The 13582-nt window shown below is 63.1% G+C and overlaps 1 protein-coding gene across 6 annotated transcripts in view; it reads right to left on the bottom strand.

Annotated features, from left to right (window-relative positions):
* Window positions 1–13582, bottom strand: part of FAM65A (family with sequence similarity 65, member A) — a 33078-nt gene that overhangs the window by 8193 nt on the left and 11303 nt on the right. For 4 of the 6 annotated variants that reach the window (XM_010583748.1, XM_010583756.1, XM_010583729.1 and 1 more), the window contains 7 exons: window positions 4265–4391; window positions 1790–1939; window positions 1374–1452; window positions 1032–1055; window positions 456–509; window positions 184–336; window positions 33–96 (listed from right to left, as the gene is read on the bottom strand). In XM_010583748.1, coding sequence (XP_010582050.1) covers window positions 33–96; window positions 184–336; window positions 456–509; window positions 1032–1055; window positions 1374–1452; window positions 1790–1939; window positions 4265–4365 — 625 coding nt within the window. In that variant the 5' untranslated portion in view covers window positions 4366–4391. Of the gene's footprint in view, window positions 1–32; window positions 97–183; window positions 337–455; window positions 510–1031; window positions 1056–1373; window positions 1453–1789; window positions 1940–3658; window positions 3784–4264; window positions 4392–13582 lie in introns of those variants that run through there. The other 2 variants (XM_010583765.1, XM_010583774.1) reach the window with 2 other exon arrangements.

Below are 13582 nucleotides of genomic sequence, written 5' to 3'. Positions count from 1 at the left end.
CAGCAAGCCAGGGATGGAGCAGGATGTGTTACCTTTCATCCGGACGTGGAACTCGCCCAGCTGGCTCTCCAGCTCGTTCTCCAACAAACACATGTTCTGGGGACAGGCGGACAGACAGTAACCCATGAGCAGCCACCCATGGGACCCAGCACCCTGCCAGCCCACCCCAGCCATCTGCCTCACCTCCGTGTACTCCTTGTAGCCCTTGCTGGCCTCAGCCAGGCTCTCGCGTGCCTCCCGGCTGCCTGGTGAGCCCGTGCTATAAGCCTTGACCATGTTATGGGCTCCATCACGGAGCCGCCGCTGGATGCAATAAGCCTCGTAGAGCTCATCTATCTGCAAGGACAGACCCAAACTGTGGTGAGGGGCAGGGCAGGGGACAGCATGGCTGTCCCAGTGCTGCACCAAGGTTGCACTGAGGTTGCGCCGAGGTGACCCCGGTCCCCAGATCTCACCTTGCTAGCATGAAACTCCAGGCGACGCAGGAAGCGCTCAATTGACTTCACTTGCTGGAAAAGCAGAGGACATGGTGTAAGCAGCAGCCCAACCCCTCCGCAGAGGAGCTGCAGGTCAGGATGTGCCCTGCTGCATGCCCGCACTGCAGCTGGGATGGGTCCTGGTCACCAGCCCTGCCTGGGAGGTACAGGGTGGCAGCTGGCGGTGAGTGGAGCAGAGGCTGTGCTTGCACCCATGTGCTGCAGCATCCTCCAGCCTCCCCTGCCCCAGAGGGCCCTGCAGGAGACAGGCCAGGCTCCAGGGTGCTCTTCTGTCAGCCTCAGAGCTAACCCAAGCTCAGCACTCACCAACAACAGCTTTTGATTGCAAGAAGCGGGTGACAAGCCGCCTGTCACTGCTACCTCCCCTGCCCAAACCCACCCCGCCTGCAGAGCCCCGATCCCAGCCCGCAGGCACTCTGCCGTGCAGGGGATGGGGGGCAGGCAGCAGGGCAGAGCAAGCAGAGAGGAGCTGGTAGTAGCACATCCCAGGCACTAGGAAGGACACAAGGAGGATGGGGCACTGATCCCGCTTACCTTATCCAGATCGTAGAGGAAGCCCTGGAGGAGAGAGGAGAGGGATAAGATGCAGCACAAAGCCAGCTCTGCCTACCCAAGGAGACCCAGCACATCGCACCCACCACCCATAGCACGTCAGCGGGGACATGCAGCACCCAGCCAGGGCTGGAGAGTGCAGGACAGTAGGACAGGAGCCCCATGCAGCCCAACACCAGAGCCTGGGCTGGCCCCTGACATCCCCACGGAAGCAGGCTTTGCCCTGGTACACAGATGGACCAAGGGCTGCCCCAGCTGTGCCCACCACCCTGGGCATCTACCCAAAGCACTACTCCCTGTAAGGCTCTTCCCAGCAACACTCACCAGGCGTGAATTCCTCTTGGACTCGCGGATCTGGGTGCTGAGCTTCTCCAGTTCCATCTGGTGCACCTCCAGGTAGGCTCTGGGGGCAACCACACCATGAGGGTCAGGCTGGAACACCATGTCCAGGGCTCCTGCCACCCACAGACCACACCAACCCAGCACATCTGGCCCTTCATCCCTACTCTCCACTCCAGCACCCAGGTGAGGAAGCCCACTTCTGCCTCAACATGGGATGTGGTGGGATGCAGGACCCCACGCAGCTCCAGGACCCCCAGGCACTGCACCCAGGAGACCTGGCATTTCCCTACCTGGTGGGAGTGGAGAGCTGCCAACCCCAACCCATGGCAAGCTGTCCCTGTGCCCCTCAGGGGCTACCTGCCTCCAACCACCCAGCCATGGGGAGCCCCAGCACTTACGTCAGGCCCTTCTTGAGAGCTTCGTACACCTCGTCCAGGCGGTTGGGCTGAGGCACCTTGGGTGGTGGGGATTTGTGGGACATTGAGAACATCCTACTGACCCTGGAGCCAGTCTTGCGGGAGACAGTGGGGGTGAAGGGCGAGAGGTTCCTGGGGAGAGAGGCAGGCAAACCCGGGGCAGCTGGCATCAGCACACAGCACTGGGGTCTGCCTGGGTGCCCCAGCCTGCCAGGCACCCTGTCTCGAGACAAGAAGGAGCTCTGGGATGGAGGCCAGGTCCGCCCAGACCTGCCTGCCTCTCCCAGGACTCCCCAGCAGCCAGTCTAACCAGCCAGCAGGGCTGGGCGAGACAGGGCCATAAAGCTGGGCAGCATTGCCTGCACCACATGCCCGCAGTCCCCCCAATGCATTTGGCTGCCCCAAAGCCATGGGAAGGACAAGGAGAAACCCATGAAGCTGGCAGTGGAGAAGAGCAGAGAATTAACCCTGTCTCAGCGGGGTCAGACAGGCTGGCTGTGGGGTAGCCTCTGCAGAGGTGTGGGTGTCGCAGGCACCAGTTGGAGGGAGCAAAGGTAAAAGGGGCTGGCACCAGCCGGAGCTAAGCTGCGCTCCTGGAGTGCCTGTGGGGGCATCTCCGGCCCTGGCCACACTCTGAAGGGGCCATGCTCTGCTCCATTGCCAGCACCCCAGGTTGCCAGGGGCATGGAGATGCTCCTTGTGGTCTGGGCACTGTGGCAGGGTGACACATGCCACCATCAGCTTGCTGCCCTGCCACCATGAGCTCCCAGGGAGAGGCAGAGATCCCAGTGGGTGGCAGCATGGTAGCATCCTAGGGACAAGCAGCCCTGTCACCCTATCATACAGTGCAGCGACATGGGGCAGGGGCATCCTCACTAATGCTATGCCTCTCCAGATGACACCAAACCAGCCGTATGGAGCTGCTGGCGGCCTATTGCCTCCACCTGCCCCACTGCTGCCTCGAGGACCTTCCCCAGCCAACCTGAAGGGATACCGACCCAGCGCCCGGGACCCAAACACCACCCTTCCTGCCTTGTGCAATGGAGTCGCTCCCCAGCCTAGCGAGCAACGCCCCGCTTAGACCAGCTCTTCCCTTCCTCCTTCCAGCTCATCGTCGCGCCACTGGTGCCTAGGAGACACCCTGGGCTCCTTCGTTCCCAGCCCCGGGCCGGACCTCCCATCCTGTGCTGCTCTTTGCAGGAGTGGCCAAAAGACTTCCCCGAATCATTGGGGGGGGAAGGGGGGGAAGAATGTCTTGGCCTCCTCCCAAGCCAGAGCGATGGGTAAACACTTGATTTCCACCATCCCTCCTCATTCCCACCCTCCAGGGCCCCTGAAGGCATCTCCCACAAGCATCTCCTGACCAGCCACTTGACTGCAGGCATCCAAAAGTCATCCCTCTTCTCTGTCCCCAAGCAAGCCGCTCTGGCACCCCCAGGTCCAGCAATGTGCCCATGGCCTGGGAAGTGTCACTTGACCCAGAAGCTGGACAGGACCCAGGGACAAGAGCCGAGCAGGGCTGGAGGTCTGCTCCCAGACATGGGGAGGCTCTACCTGAGCTTGTGCCCACCCAATGAAGGTGCCCATAGCCTGGCAAGGCAGCTTGGCACTGCTTTCCCCAGCCCTTTGGCTAAGACATGTCTCTCCCCAGGCACTGGTGGGAGCACTGGGAGGTAAGGAGGCTGACTGGGTGCTAGGAAAAGGGATTAAAAGTATTAAAATGCCATAGTCCCACAGCCCAAACCCATGGCATGCCCATGTCCCGAGAACAACCTGTGAGAGGGTAGCCAGGAGCTAGGGGTGGTGCGGAGGAGGGTGGCAGGGATGAGCAGCGCATGGGGTAGTTCTCACCGATGTGAGGTTCAGCAGAGAGGAGGAGGAAGGGTATGATGGGACCATAACATCGCCAGCGGCTGGAGAGGATGAGTAGGGAACGGCTGCTCCTCGCAACGCAGCTGACGGGCAGCCAATAACACCTTTCAGCAACATGTTTGAAATGACCCGGAGGAAACCCTGATTCACGCCAGCACTCAAATCCCAAAACCGGCCGCCGCAGGATGTCAAGGCCGTCGAGACACAATGCTTCAAAGCCACCCCAGCTCCTTCACCACACCCATTAAACATGATGAGATAGTCACAGGGAAGCTCTTAAGAGCTGGTTGAGGAACGAGGGTAAGCTACACCTGCCTCATCCATGCTCTGATGGCAGCAGCCACAGGGCTGCAGGGTCCTCACCCAGGCTGGGAGCCAGCACAGTGGAGGGTTGGGGTGGTGGGCTCTGTCTCCCATCTGGCCTTGATGCTCCATGCAGCCCCCCGTACAACATCCCCTGGGTACCACAAAGATCCCAGCGGGTCAGGAAGGTGCCTCGGGATGTGCAGCAGGTCCCACCACCGCACCCAAGCCTGTCCCCATCCCCATCCCTCATGGCATGCAGCATGAGCACCCATCTCCTACCTGAAGGGCCGGTCGGCCGTCGAGTTCACTCCTGCAAAGGACTGGCTCCTATTGATCTTGGTGACGAGGACTCGGCGCTGCGGGCGCACAGACAGTGACATTGTTGAGTGTGACCTGGAGGGCCTCCCTGCGGGGCACAAGAGAGCAGGGTCACCAGCAGCAGGGTGGGGAAACACATGCATGCAGGGCTGCCACTGAGACCAGGACAGGAATGGCACCCATGGACCAGGGCGGCTACGGCACCCATGGGCTGTGGCAGATGTAGCACTCATGGGCTGGGAGCCTTCCCTCCCTCTCAGCCCAGGGACACTCCCGGTGGCACTGGGGACACAGGTCCCATGCTGTCCCCAGTAATGCTGTTGGTGCCCTGCCCTGGGTGAAGCAGGGCTCTGGATACCATGAGCACTTCACAGGGACAGATGGACAGATACATCCCAGCTTGGTCCCATGGGAGCCACAGGAAAGGGCTGATGCCCAATGCCTACTATGGCCCTTCCTGGACACAACCATGGCAAACCCTCCGCTGTGCCCCAGCCCAGCCACCTCCTCCTGAACCCCACCTTGTCCCATGTCCCGCTGTCATCCGTGCCACCCCACTGCAGGGGCAGGAAGGGCGCGGGGCCAGACCTGGCCGCCCAGCCCTTCGCTGTCTCCACACTCGCTTCCGCTCGCTCCAGCAACCAGGAGGGAAACCCACAGGCAACAGAGTGCTTTGGAAAGTCCCCGGCTTTGCCAGGAGCTCTGTGTTGGGGAAGGAAAGGCCGAGCCATTCCCTGTCGGACCCTGGAAAGTCCATGCAGGCAGCACGTGTCCAGCCCCACAGCTGTCGCAGCCCTGCCCTCTGCTTCTGGCAGCGCCAGAGAGGGTGCCAGGAGCCCTGAAACTACTGCCTGTACCTGCCTGTCCCCGCAGTGGCCAGTGCAGTCGACGCCAGCTAGGACGGAGCTGATTTCTGAGTCTCGGGGCCCAGACCCAGCTGCCACCCCATATTGCAGGGAGCATCACTGCAGCCCTGGCTGCGGTTGGGGAGGGGAGCCCAAAGCACAAGGCAAGAGCAGGGGACTCCAGGGCTCCTCCTGGCCCTGCCACCCCCACCAGTGCCAGCTGGGCACAGGGAAGAGCCCAGCCCACAGGGCAGCCACCGGAGCAGGGCAGAGGCTTCTGGATGCTCCACTTCATCCCGGCCACTGCTGACACCAACTCAGTCCCTCTGTCGCTGCCAGCCCCCAGAGCTGAACTGTGGAATGGGGAGGCAGGAGCTGCCAGGGATGAGCCCACACGGTGCCCGGCAGTCACGCACCCTGCCAGGGAAGGCCAGGCAGGGCCCTAGGAATGCATAGCTTCCCCAGCTGGCAGTTGGGGCCAGAGCCACCTCCCCACGCTTTAAGGGGCTTACTCTGCCTTTCCTCCTGCCCCCAACACAGCAGGCAGCAAGCCCCCAGCCCCAGCAGCACCAGGGACGGCACAGGGACGCAGGCACTGCCGGGGTTCCCGCCGCCATCCCCACTCCTTTCCCCGGCACAACGGAGCCTGGGAGCCCAGCTCGAACCAGCCCCGTGCGGCACACGTCTGCTCGGCCACTGGCAAGCATCCCCCCAGCGCTGTGCTCCCCGCCGCCCCGCAGCCATGCTGTCACCTCCCACATGCCAGGCTGGGGCCAGGCATTCACAGCTCCTGGTACGAGCCAGGGCCGTTTGGAGTCAAAGGTAGCCACCACCAATAACCTCCATCCCATCGGAGCCAGGATGCAGCAGGTCCATCCGGTCCCTCCTTGGCACTCAGGTCCCAGCCCAGGACCACAGAGCCGCTCTGTGGGTCCCACCGCTTCAGCGTTATCTCGGTGCCAGTCCTTCCAGTTTCCAGGACAACGCTGTCCCAATTAAGCTCATTAGGAGAAGCTGTAATCCCTGGCTGGGCCTGGGCAGATTACCCTCTGCAGGGCTCTTTAATCTGCTCCCCACTGAGCGAGCAAGGCCTGTGGCACTGGTGCTTGCTGCCCCAGCTGGGTGTTACAGCAGCTCATCTATAGGAAGAGCACCCACCACCCCTAAGACGTGGCTCTCCACATGCGGGCCAGGTCACAGCTCCTACAGGGTGAGCACAACTCTGCCAGCCCATCCTTTTCCAGCCCACATTGCCATCTGAGGGCACAGAGGGGGCTCTAAAGAGGGTCACCCAGGGAGGAGCCCACACTAGGGAAAAGGATGCCAAGGGTGTTGGAGGGGAGAAGGATGCTGGGGGTGTCGGAGGGGAGAAGGATGCTGAGGGTGCTGTGGGGGACCAATGCCCCAGTACAACTCTCCAGAAGAGTCAAAGCGATCCCCAGCCGCTCACCCAGACCCCTGAGAGGCTCCAGCAGCCACCTGCACGGTGCTGTGTCGTGCTCCAAGGCATTTGAAGCTCCTGCACTGGCACAGGGAGCAGTGCCATGAGCAGTGGCTGCTGACAGAACCACATCCCTGCCCTCCAGCCCAGGGATCCGACTGTCCCCCAAACACCCTCCACGATGCACCGCACCATGAGGCCAGATAGCCGGCAGGATAGGTGCAGACCTGTGTCAACAGCAAGGGATGGTGCAGCCCCAACACTTGCTGCTAGCCAGCCCAGCACCCGGCCCCAGGCACTGCCAGGTCCTGCTGGCACCAGCCTTTCTGCCATGACACCCTGTGTCCCCAGGCCTGGCACCCTGCAGCCCAGCTCCCATGCCAGGACCCCAAACCCCCTTTGAGGAGGGGAACACCGTGCCCCACTCTGCAGGAGTGATGACCCGGGAGCCCCAGGGATGCTCGAGCTTGGCACATGCAGGCAGCCAGCCGGGTGCCAAAGGGCAGCGCTGCCTGCATGAGGCAGGGCAGGCAGGGTGTGGGGTCTCCGCTCCTGGCACGCTTGGCTCACGGCGGCAGAAAAAACCCCGGCGTGGTGCATTCCTGACATTACCGAGATAAGAGATACCTGGTACCATGGCGGCACGGCCAGCCCCGGCAGGGAGCAGAGCCCAGGGCACGCTTGGAAGGGGCCACTGGCTGCCACATCTCACCCAGGCTAGTGAGCCCTGTGCCAGGCTTACTGGGAGGCTGGCACCAGGCAGAGCACTGGCACACTCATGTCCCTGCCATGCGCTGAGCCCCAAGAACATCCCTCCCTCTCCTGAGAAGGAGCTGCAGAGGTCCTGCCCCAAAGGTCCAGTCCCTGCCAGCCCCACTGCCCCCTGCTCTTAATTAGGGCTTCAGTGCTAACGAAGTTGCCTCCCGACCAAGCTTTTCACCTTGCTGTGCCTGCGCAGCAGACCGCCTGCAGCTCTCCCGGCGTAGGAAACACAATCCTGGGAATCGGTCCTTCTGTCCGTCCTCGGCCAGTGCTGCCCTCGGGCAACGGCTGAGGGTGCAGAGCAGCCAGGTGTGAGCAGCTGGGTGGGTGGCGTGGTGGGGGCGGGGGAGGCTGGTGGTGCTGGAGCCCACCCCGGGGCTCTCCAGCCCGGCCGCCAGCTCCTTTCTCAATGCCTGGTGCTCTGGAGATAATTGGGATCCCAAGAATGCTGGTCTGAGCGGCGGAGGGGGCAGTCCGACCGGCTGGGTTGGTCCCAGCTGGTTTCTGTTTCCGACACTCAGACACACCAGCCTCAGGTCGCTCCGGCGGGTTTATCAACACTGCCCTGGTCGGAGACGCCCCAAACTGGCTCCCCCCGAATCCCCAGCACCACAGCCCTGGGATCTGGGGGTGCTCTGACCAGCATGTCCAGTAACGTCACTCACTGGAGGCCAGCAACACCTGAGGTGGCCGACACAGCAGCCTCCTGCACCCCTGACCCTGGGGAGCAGCACCCACGACCAGCCAGCAGCACCCGCGGCCACCCAGGGGGCTTCCCCGGGAGGGGCTGGCAGGGCTGGGCTGTGGTCCCCACGCTGATGGCACTGCGGCCACCTCCCGGGGCACAGCAGTGTCCCCCAATGAGGGCACAGCACGGCAGCCATGGGATGGTCCGTCCTGCCCGCAGCTTGGTCACCCAAGGCGTCTGTGGCAAGTGGGTGGTCCTGCCACCCCACGCCAGTGGCACGACCCCCCCCACCCCAGCACCCTTGGGTAAGCGTCCCTTGGGCGCACGGCGGGGACGACCTTGGGAGCCTGCGAACTCAGGCCCTTGGCACGGCTCCCTCCAGCCCAGCCGCTGCATCCTTGTTTGCACAGCTGCGTCCCCGCTGCCCTAACCCAGGCACATACCCCGGCCCCCCGCCAGCCCCTTCCGGCCCCGGGACAGCCCTTGGCCAGCTCCCGGCGTGGGCTGGAGCAGCTCTTCCCTCCCATCACCCCTCGTCCCTCCCCGGCATAGAGGACAGGAGCATCCGGGGACCGACGCCATGCCGCCTTGGTCACAGGGAGCCTGGGAGCCGCCTCTTCCCTGACGTCCTCTATGCTCTGCCTCTCCTCCAGGCAGGCAGGACCCCCGCTGCCTGCCCCCCGTGCAGGGCGATGAGGGGGACTGGGGTTTTTTGGGCGTCGGATGAGTCAGTGAATGGCATCCCGGCTCCCTATGACTCAGCCAGGAGAGAAACTCCCAGCCATAATGTCACAGCCCCCACCAGAACAGGGAATGGCAGTTTGGGTGCTGCAGGCAGGGGGCTGGATGGGTGCTGGGTGCTCCCATGCTGGGGGCACAGCAGCGGTATCCGCCCTCGCGGCCGCAGGAGGCCAGCTGACTCCTTGGGCCAAGTGGGAGGGCGACAGGAAAGGGAAGGAGCTGCAAATGGGAAGAATTGGAGGAAGCGCTTATTTACCCTGTGGAGTATCCCCGAGGAAGGGCAGGGCACGGCACAGGCAGACACTCACGGCCAGCTCCCCAGGGGCAGGGGTTCACAGCCTCCCACCCCACCACCCATACCACGGGTTCCCACTTTGCAGCCAGAGAGGGATGCAAGCCCCAAACTGGGACCCAGGGGGTTCCCCAGTGCCTGGCTGAGCTCAAGCCCATCCTGTTTTCTAGGACGGCTCCTGAGAACCAGCCCAGGACCACTACGGTCCTAGTGAAGTGGATCGCCCACCACCAAAGGCACAGACCGAGCACCCAGCCAGGATCCCCATGGCTTTGGAGGCCTAAGGGATCACCTCTATGCCTTGCTAGTTGGGACTGCAGCCTGGCCAGGGGCACCAGATCTTACTCCTGAGTGGGCTGTGACCCCTCTTAGAGGTGCTGAGCAAAAGATAGGGCTCTGGCATGATCTTGCTGGGGTTGACATAACCTTGCAAAGGTCCCACATGCCACCTTCACCCCCACCTGCTCATCTCCAGGATGCTCTGTTGGGTACCAGAAGCTTCCCCCCCCCAAATCCTGCCCAGACAACATGGTCCCTGTGCGTGAGAGTAGCCCCAGGACCCCCTGTTCTGCCCAGATCCTCTGGGGCTGTGGTGCCAGGGATTCTCAACTCGAAGCCAGGCTCTGTTTGCCCTCATTAGCATGACCGCAGACAAGATGTGGGGGGCACAAGGGGGAGAAAACCAATTTGCCGAGGAAAGCCCTGCTGCTGTGGCACTGGGGGTTCATCACCCGGCAGCGGGGGGCAGCCGTGGCCCCTCTCCTGCCTTGAGATGCAGAGCCTGGGTCTCAGCGTGGGCAATGGCAAGGCTGGGCAGCTGGCGGGTCCTATCCTGCCATGGGCACCCCATCCTGACACCCCATCACTGCATGCCGCGGTGACTACCATGTCCCTTGCAGGTGGTGGATACTGATCCCTGGGGAAGAAGAGTTCTCCTCCCTGGGGAAGTTGCTCACCCAAAAAAGCCCCCCATGAGCCCGGCCACATCGCCCTGGGAGCCTCAGACAGCTGGGGGTCCCCAAATTAATGGCGTTTGCCAGGGGGCCCGGTGACGCCAGTGCTCAATACCTTTCGGTTTGCCGTTCATGGCGGGCTGCGGCAGCACGTCCCTCTCGGGCTGGGATCAGTGTCCCGGGCAGCTGTTGCTCTCTCATGCCGTCTGTCCTTCCCTCCGTCTGTCCGCCCATGTGTGGGGGCCGGGGCCGGGAGGGCTCCCCCCGGGCAGCAGTCTCCTCCCACGCTTCCCCTGCCCGAGGGCTGACATCACTGCCCAGCACTGCAGCCCCAGCCATGACTCAAGGGCTGGGGACAAGAGGACAGAGGAGGGGAGGACAGAAGGACCCCCATCCCCCTTAGAAGGAGGGGACCCCACCAGCACCAGCTGCTCCAGGAACAGGGACAGCACGGTTCGGTCCCCATCCTTCTCTCCCCACCGCCCCCCTGGGGAAACTGAGGCACAGGCGCAGGGGAGGGGACAACACCGCAGGCCAATGCGGTCCCCCCCCCCCCCCACCCACCCATGCCACCCCGGCCTCATGCCAGCCAGCCCCCCATGACGCTGCTCCTCTCAGAGAGGCAGGCCATGAGCCAGGGTGCAAACACCGCCCTGCTGAACGCACCACTGGCCCTGGGCTGCTGCCAGTCCCTGCTCCGGAGGGGATGCTCTGGGCACAGCCCCTCACCCCCATCCCTGCTGGTTCTGCTGCAGGCAGGCACAAAGCTGCGGGCAGAGCGGGCAGCCGATGCTCGCACCGCTATGGGGACCAGTCCCAGCAGCCCTGCTGCTCGCTTCTGCATTGCTTTTTTTTTAAATATATGTATACGCATATATATAAAACAGCCGTGGCTTTGCTGTGGGCTTCCCACAGCATGCATCCCCACAGCATGCCCGTGGGCACCCTGCAACACCCAGGAGCTGCTGGGAAAAGGCCTCAAATGTCCCCAGTTTGTGTCATCCGCGTCTCCAAAGCCTCAGAGGGGCTGGTTTCAGCCAGGGCTTCCTCGCAGGGCTCTTCAAAGATGCTGGGTGCCATTCCCATGCAGGAACCAAGGCTGTCCCGCTTCCCACAGGGGTCCAGCTCCCACAGGGCAGCGTGGCAGACCCACCTGCCCTCCATGCCAAGGCCAGCGGCACCTCCCGGCCCCACAACTCCCTGGCAGAAAGCACAGGGATGCCCTAAACAACTAGGGGACTCTGTGGCACAGACATCACCCCCCTCCAGCACCGTAAGTCCCTGCAGGGGTCCTGGTCCTGGGACACCCAGGCCTGGCACCCCCCTCCAGCTCCGACAGAGGAGGCTGAAGCAGCCAGCTCCATCCAAGGCTGGGACCAGCTGACGTCACCGGGGCAGGAAGAGACACCTCCCTCCCAGGCTCCTTTCCTGTTTGCTGCTGCTTTTAGAGCGAGGTCAGGCCAGCTTTGGGAGGAAAAGCATTGGGGCAGAGTCTTGGGGGTATGCTCGCAGAGATGGGGTGCTCTTGGACACAGTTAACCCCCTCCCTAGAGGGTGAGCTGCTTCCCCAGCGGGTCCCCTCCTTGCTGGTCCCTGTGCAGAATGGGACCAGCACATGGCAGGGGAGGAGAAGTGTCTGAGGCTCCCTTGTAGGGTGGCATGGCTCCCCGACTGTGGGCACCCATGCACGTGGCTCCGGAGCCAGCCATAGCCAGGCTTGGTGAGCTGGGGCTTGCAGCGGTGCCACCAAAGAGCACTGCATCCCAGGGCACGCTCTTGTCCTGGTGCCTGGGTGGGTTCCTGTGTGGGTGCCTGGCTGGGTGCCTGGGTGGGTGCCCAGTGCCAGCCCCATTGGGAGAGCAGCTGGAGGAAGAGCTGGTGAGTCTGGGCTGGCTGCGAGCAGCATCCGAGGAGAAACCATCCCAGGCCTGGCAAACGGAGGCATCTTGTTGCCCACCTGCCTGCAGCCCCCATGGGCATGGAGGGGACCCAGCAGCCCAGCACACCCAAAGCATGGTGTCGGGGGACCCACCTCCACCCTGCATGAAGACCAGCTCTCCTACCTCGCCTGGTCGGGATGCATCCCCCCCGGCTCTCCCCATCGACAGGCAGAGTCCTGACCTGGTGACTGCCATGGGCAGGGGGCCACTGCCTGGCTTTTCACCCCTTGCCGCTTCTCCCTGGGGGAAAGCATCGCTCCCAGTACCAGCCCAGGACCGACCAGCCTTCTGCAAAGCTTCCGCCGCACTGGCAGCCATGCGGAGCCAGTGCCCGGCACATGGCCAGGCAATGCGCCTGCAGCGACGGCCCATGCCAGCTCGTTTGTTCTCATTAAAGGTTAACAAGAAAGCCACGCTAAAGCTGCCGGGAGCTGCGGGAGAGGTGTTCCTCAGTGCCACACAGAGTGAAAGGACATCCAGGCTTTCCTACCAGAGGGGTGGCAGCCAGGCTGTGCCACTTGCAGGGACTCTGCCTCTCCGTAGCCCTGCCTGCAGCCTTGTAAAGGGCTGTGGGGCAGCCGATATGTGGGCAGTGCAGGCAAGCTCCGTGGCACAGCACCATCCTGGGCATCACCCATGGGGAGACATCAGGAGCAGGCAGGAGCTGGGGTCGTGCACTCAAAAGGTGGCAGAGGACGCTGGAGGAGGACATGGGCACATGGCATCAGACGTCTCCTCTGAGCGCCTCGTGGCACCCTGCACGGCACTCCAGCAGGGCTTGCCAGCTCAGGGACACCTTGCCAAGGGAAGGGCACGAGCCGTGCCAACACTGCCAGGGCCTGGGTGGTAATTGAGTTAAATTAATCTCTGTCCCTGGCCTGGCTGGGGACAGGGAGCGGGCGCAGGGAAGGGGACAGCCCCATGGCCCTGCAGGGTGCTGATCACCTCCCCCAGCTCAGGGGACTTCCCTGGATGCTCATCACCAGTCACCAGCCAGGGCAGCTGCCTCCATCCCTCGTACGTGGCAGGGATGTGGGTGTAACGCCCCAAGCACCTCCTTTTTGGGGGTGTCCCTGTCATGGCCTCCTCTCACCAGGCCTGGGCAGCTGCCCCGAGCACCCCCACCCCAACCACAACAGCTAAACGTGCAAACAAAACCCTCCGTGGGCAGCCATGCGTGGATGTGCGTGTACAACCATGGCCAGGCTGTGGACAGGCAGAAGAAAAATCCAGACACCCCGGGAGGACATTCCTACTTCCCTGCCCTGGGTGGGATACAGGACTGGCTTCCCAGAGACCCCACATCCTGCCAGCACTGAGTCCTGGTGAGGTTTTCCAGCTGCTCCCTGTTGGCCTTGGGACCACCAGCACTGAAGCTGTGCCCACCCAGCATCACCCAGGCCCTGGAGAAGCCACCAGCCCCAGGAGCATGCTGCCCTGGTGGCACCAGCACCAAAGAGCAAGGTGATGAAGAACCTGTTTCAGGCTGTTCCTGGACAAGCGCTCCCTGGACATGGATACCCTTCCATGGCTGGGAATGTCAGCGCAGCTGGAAATGTGGCACGAAAAGACGCAGGCATGCCTCAGTGGGTGCACAGTGGGCAGAAGTCACTGCTG

Source organism: Haliaeetus leucocephalus, unplaced genomic scaffold (genome assembly GCF_000737465.1).
Source record: "Haliaeetus leucocephalus isolate CR32 unplaced genomic scaffold, Haliaeetus_leucocephalus-4.0 Scaffold92, whole genome shotgun sequence".
NCBI lineage: Eukaryota > Metazoa > Chordata > Aves > Accipitriformes > Accipitridae > Haliaeetus > Haliaeetus leucocephalus.
This window is presented reverse-complemented; position numbering and strand designations above follow the sequence as displayed.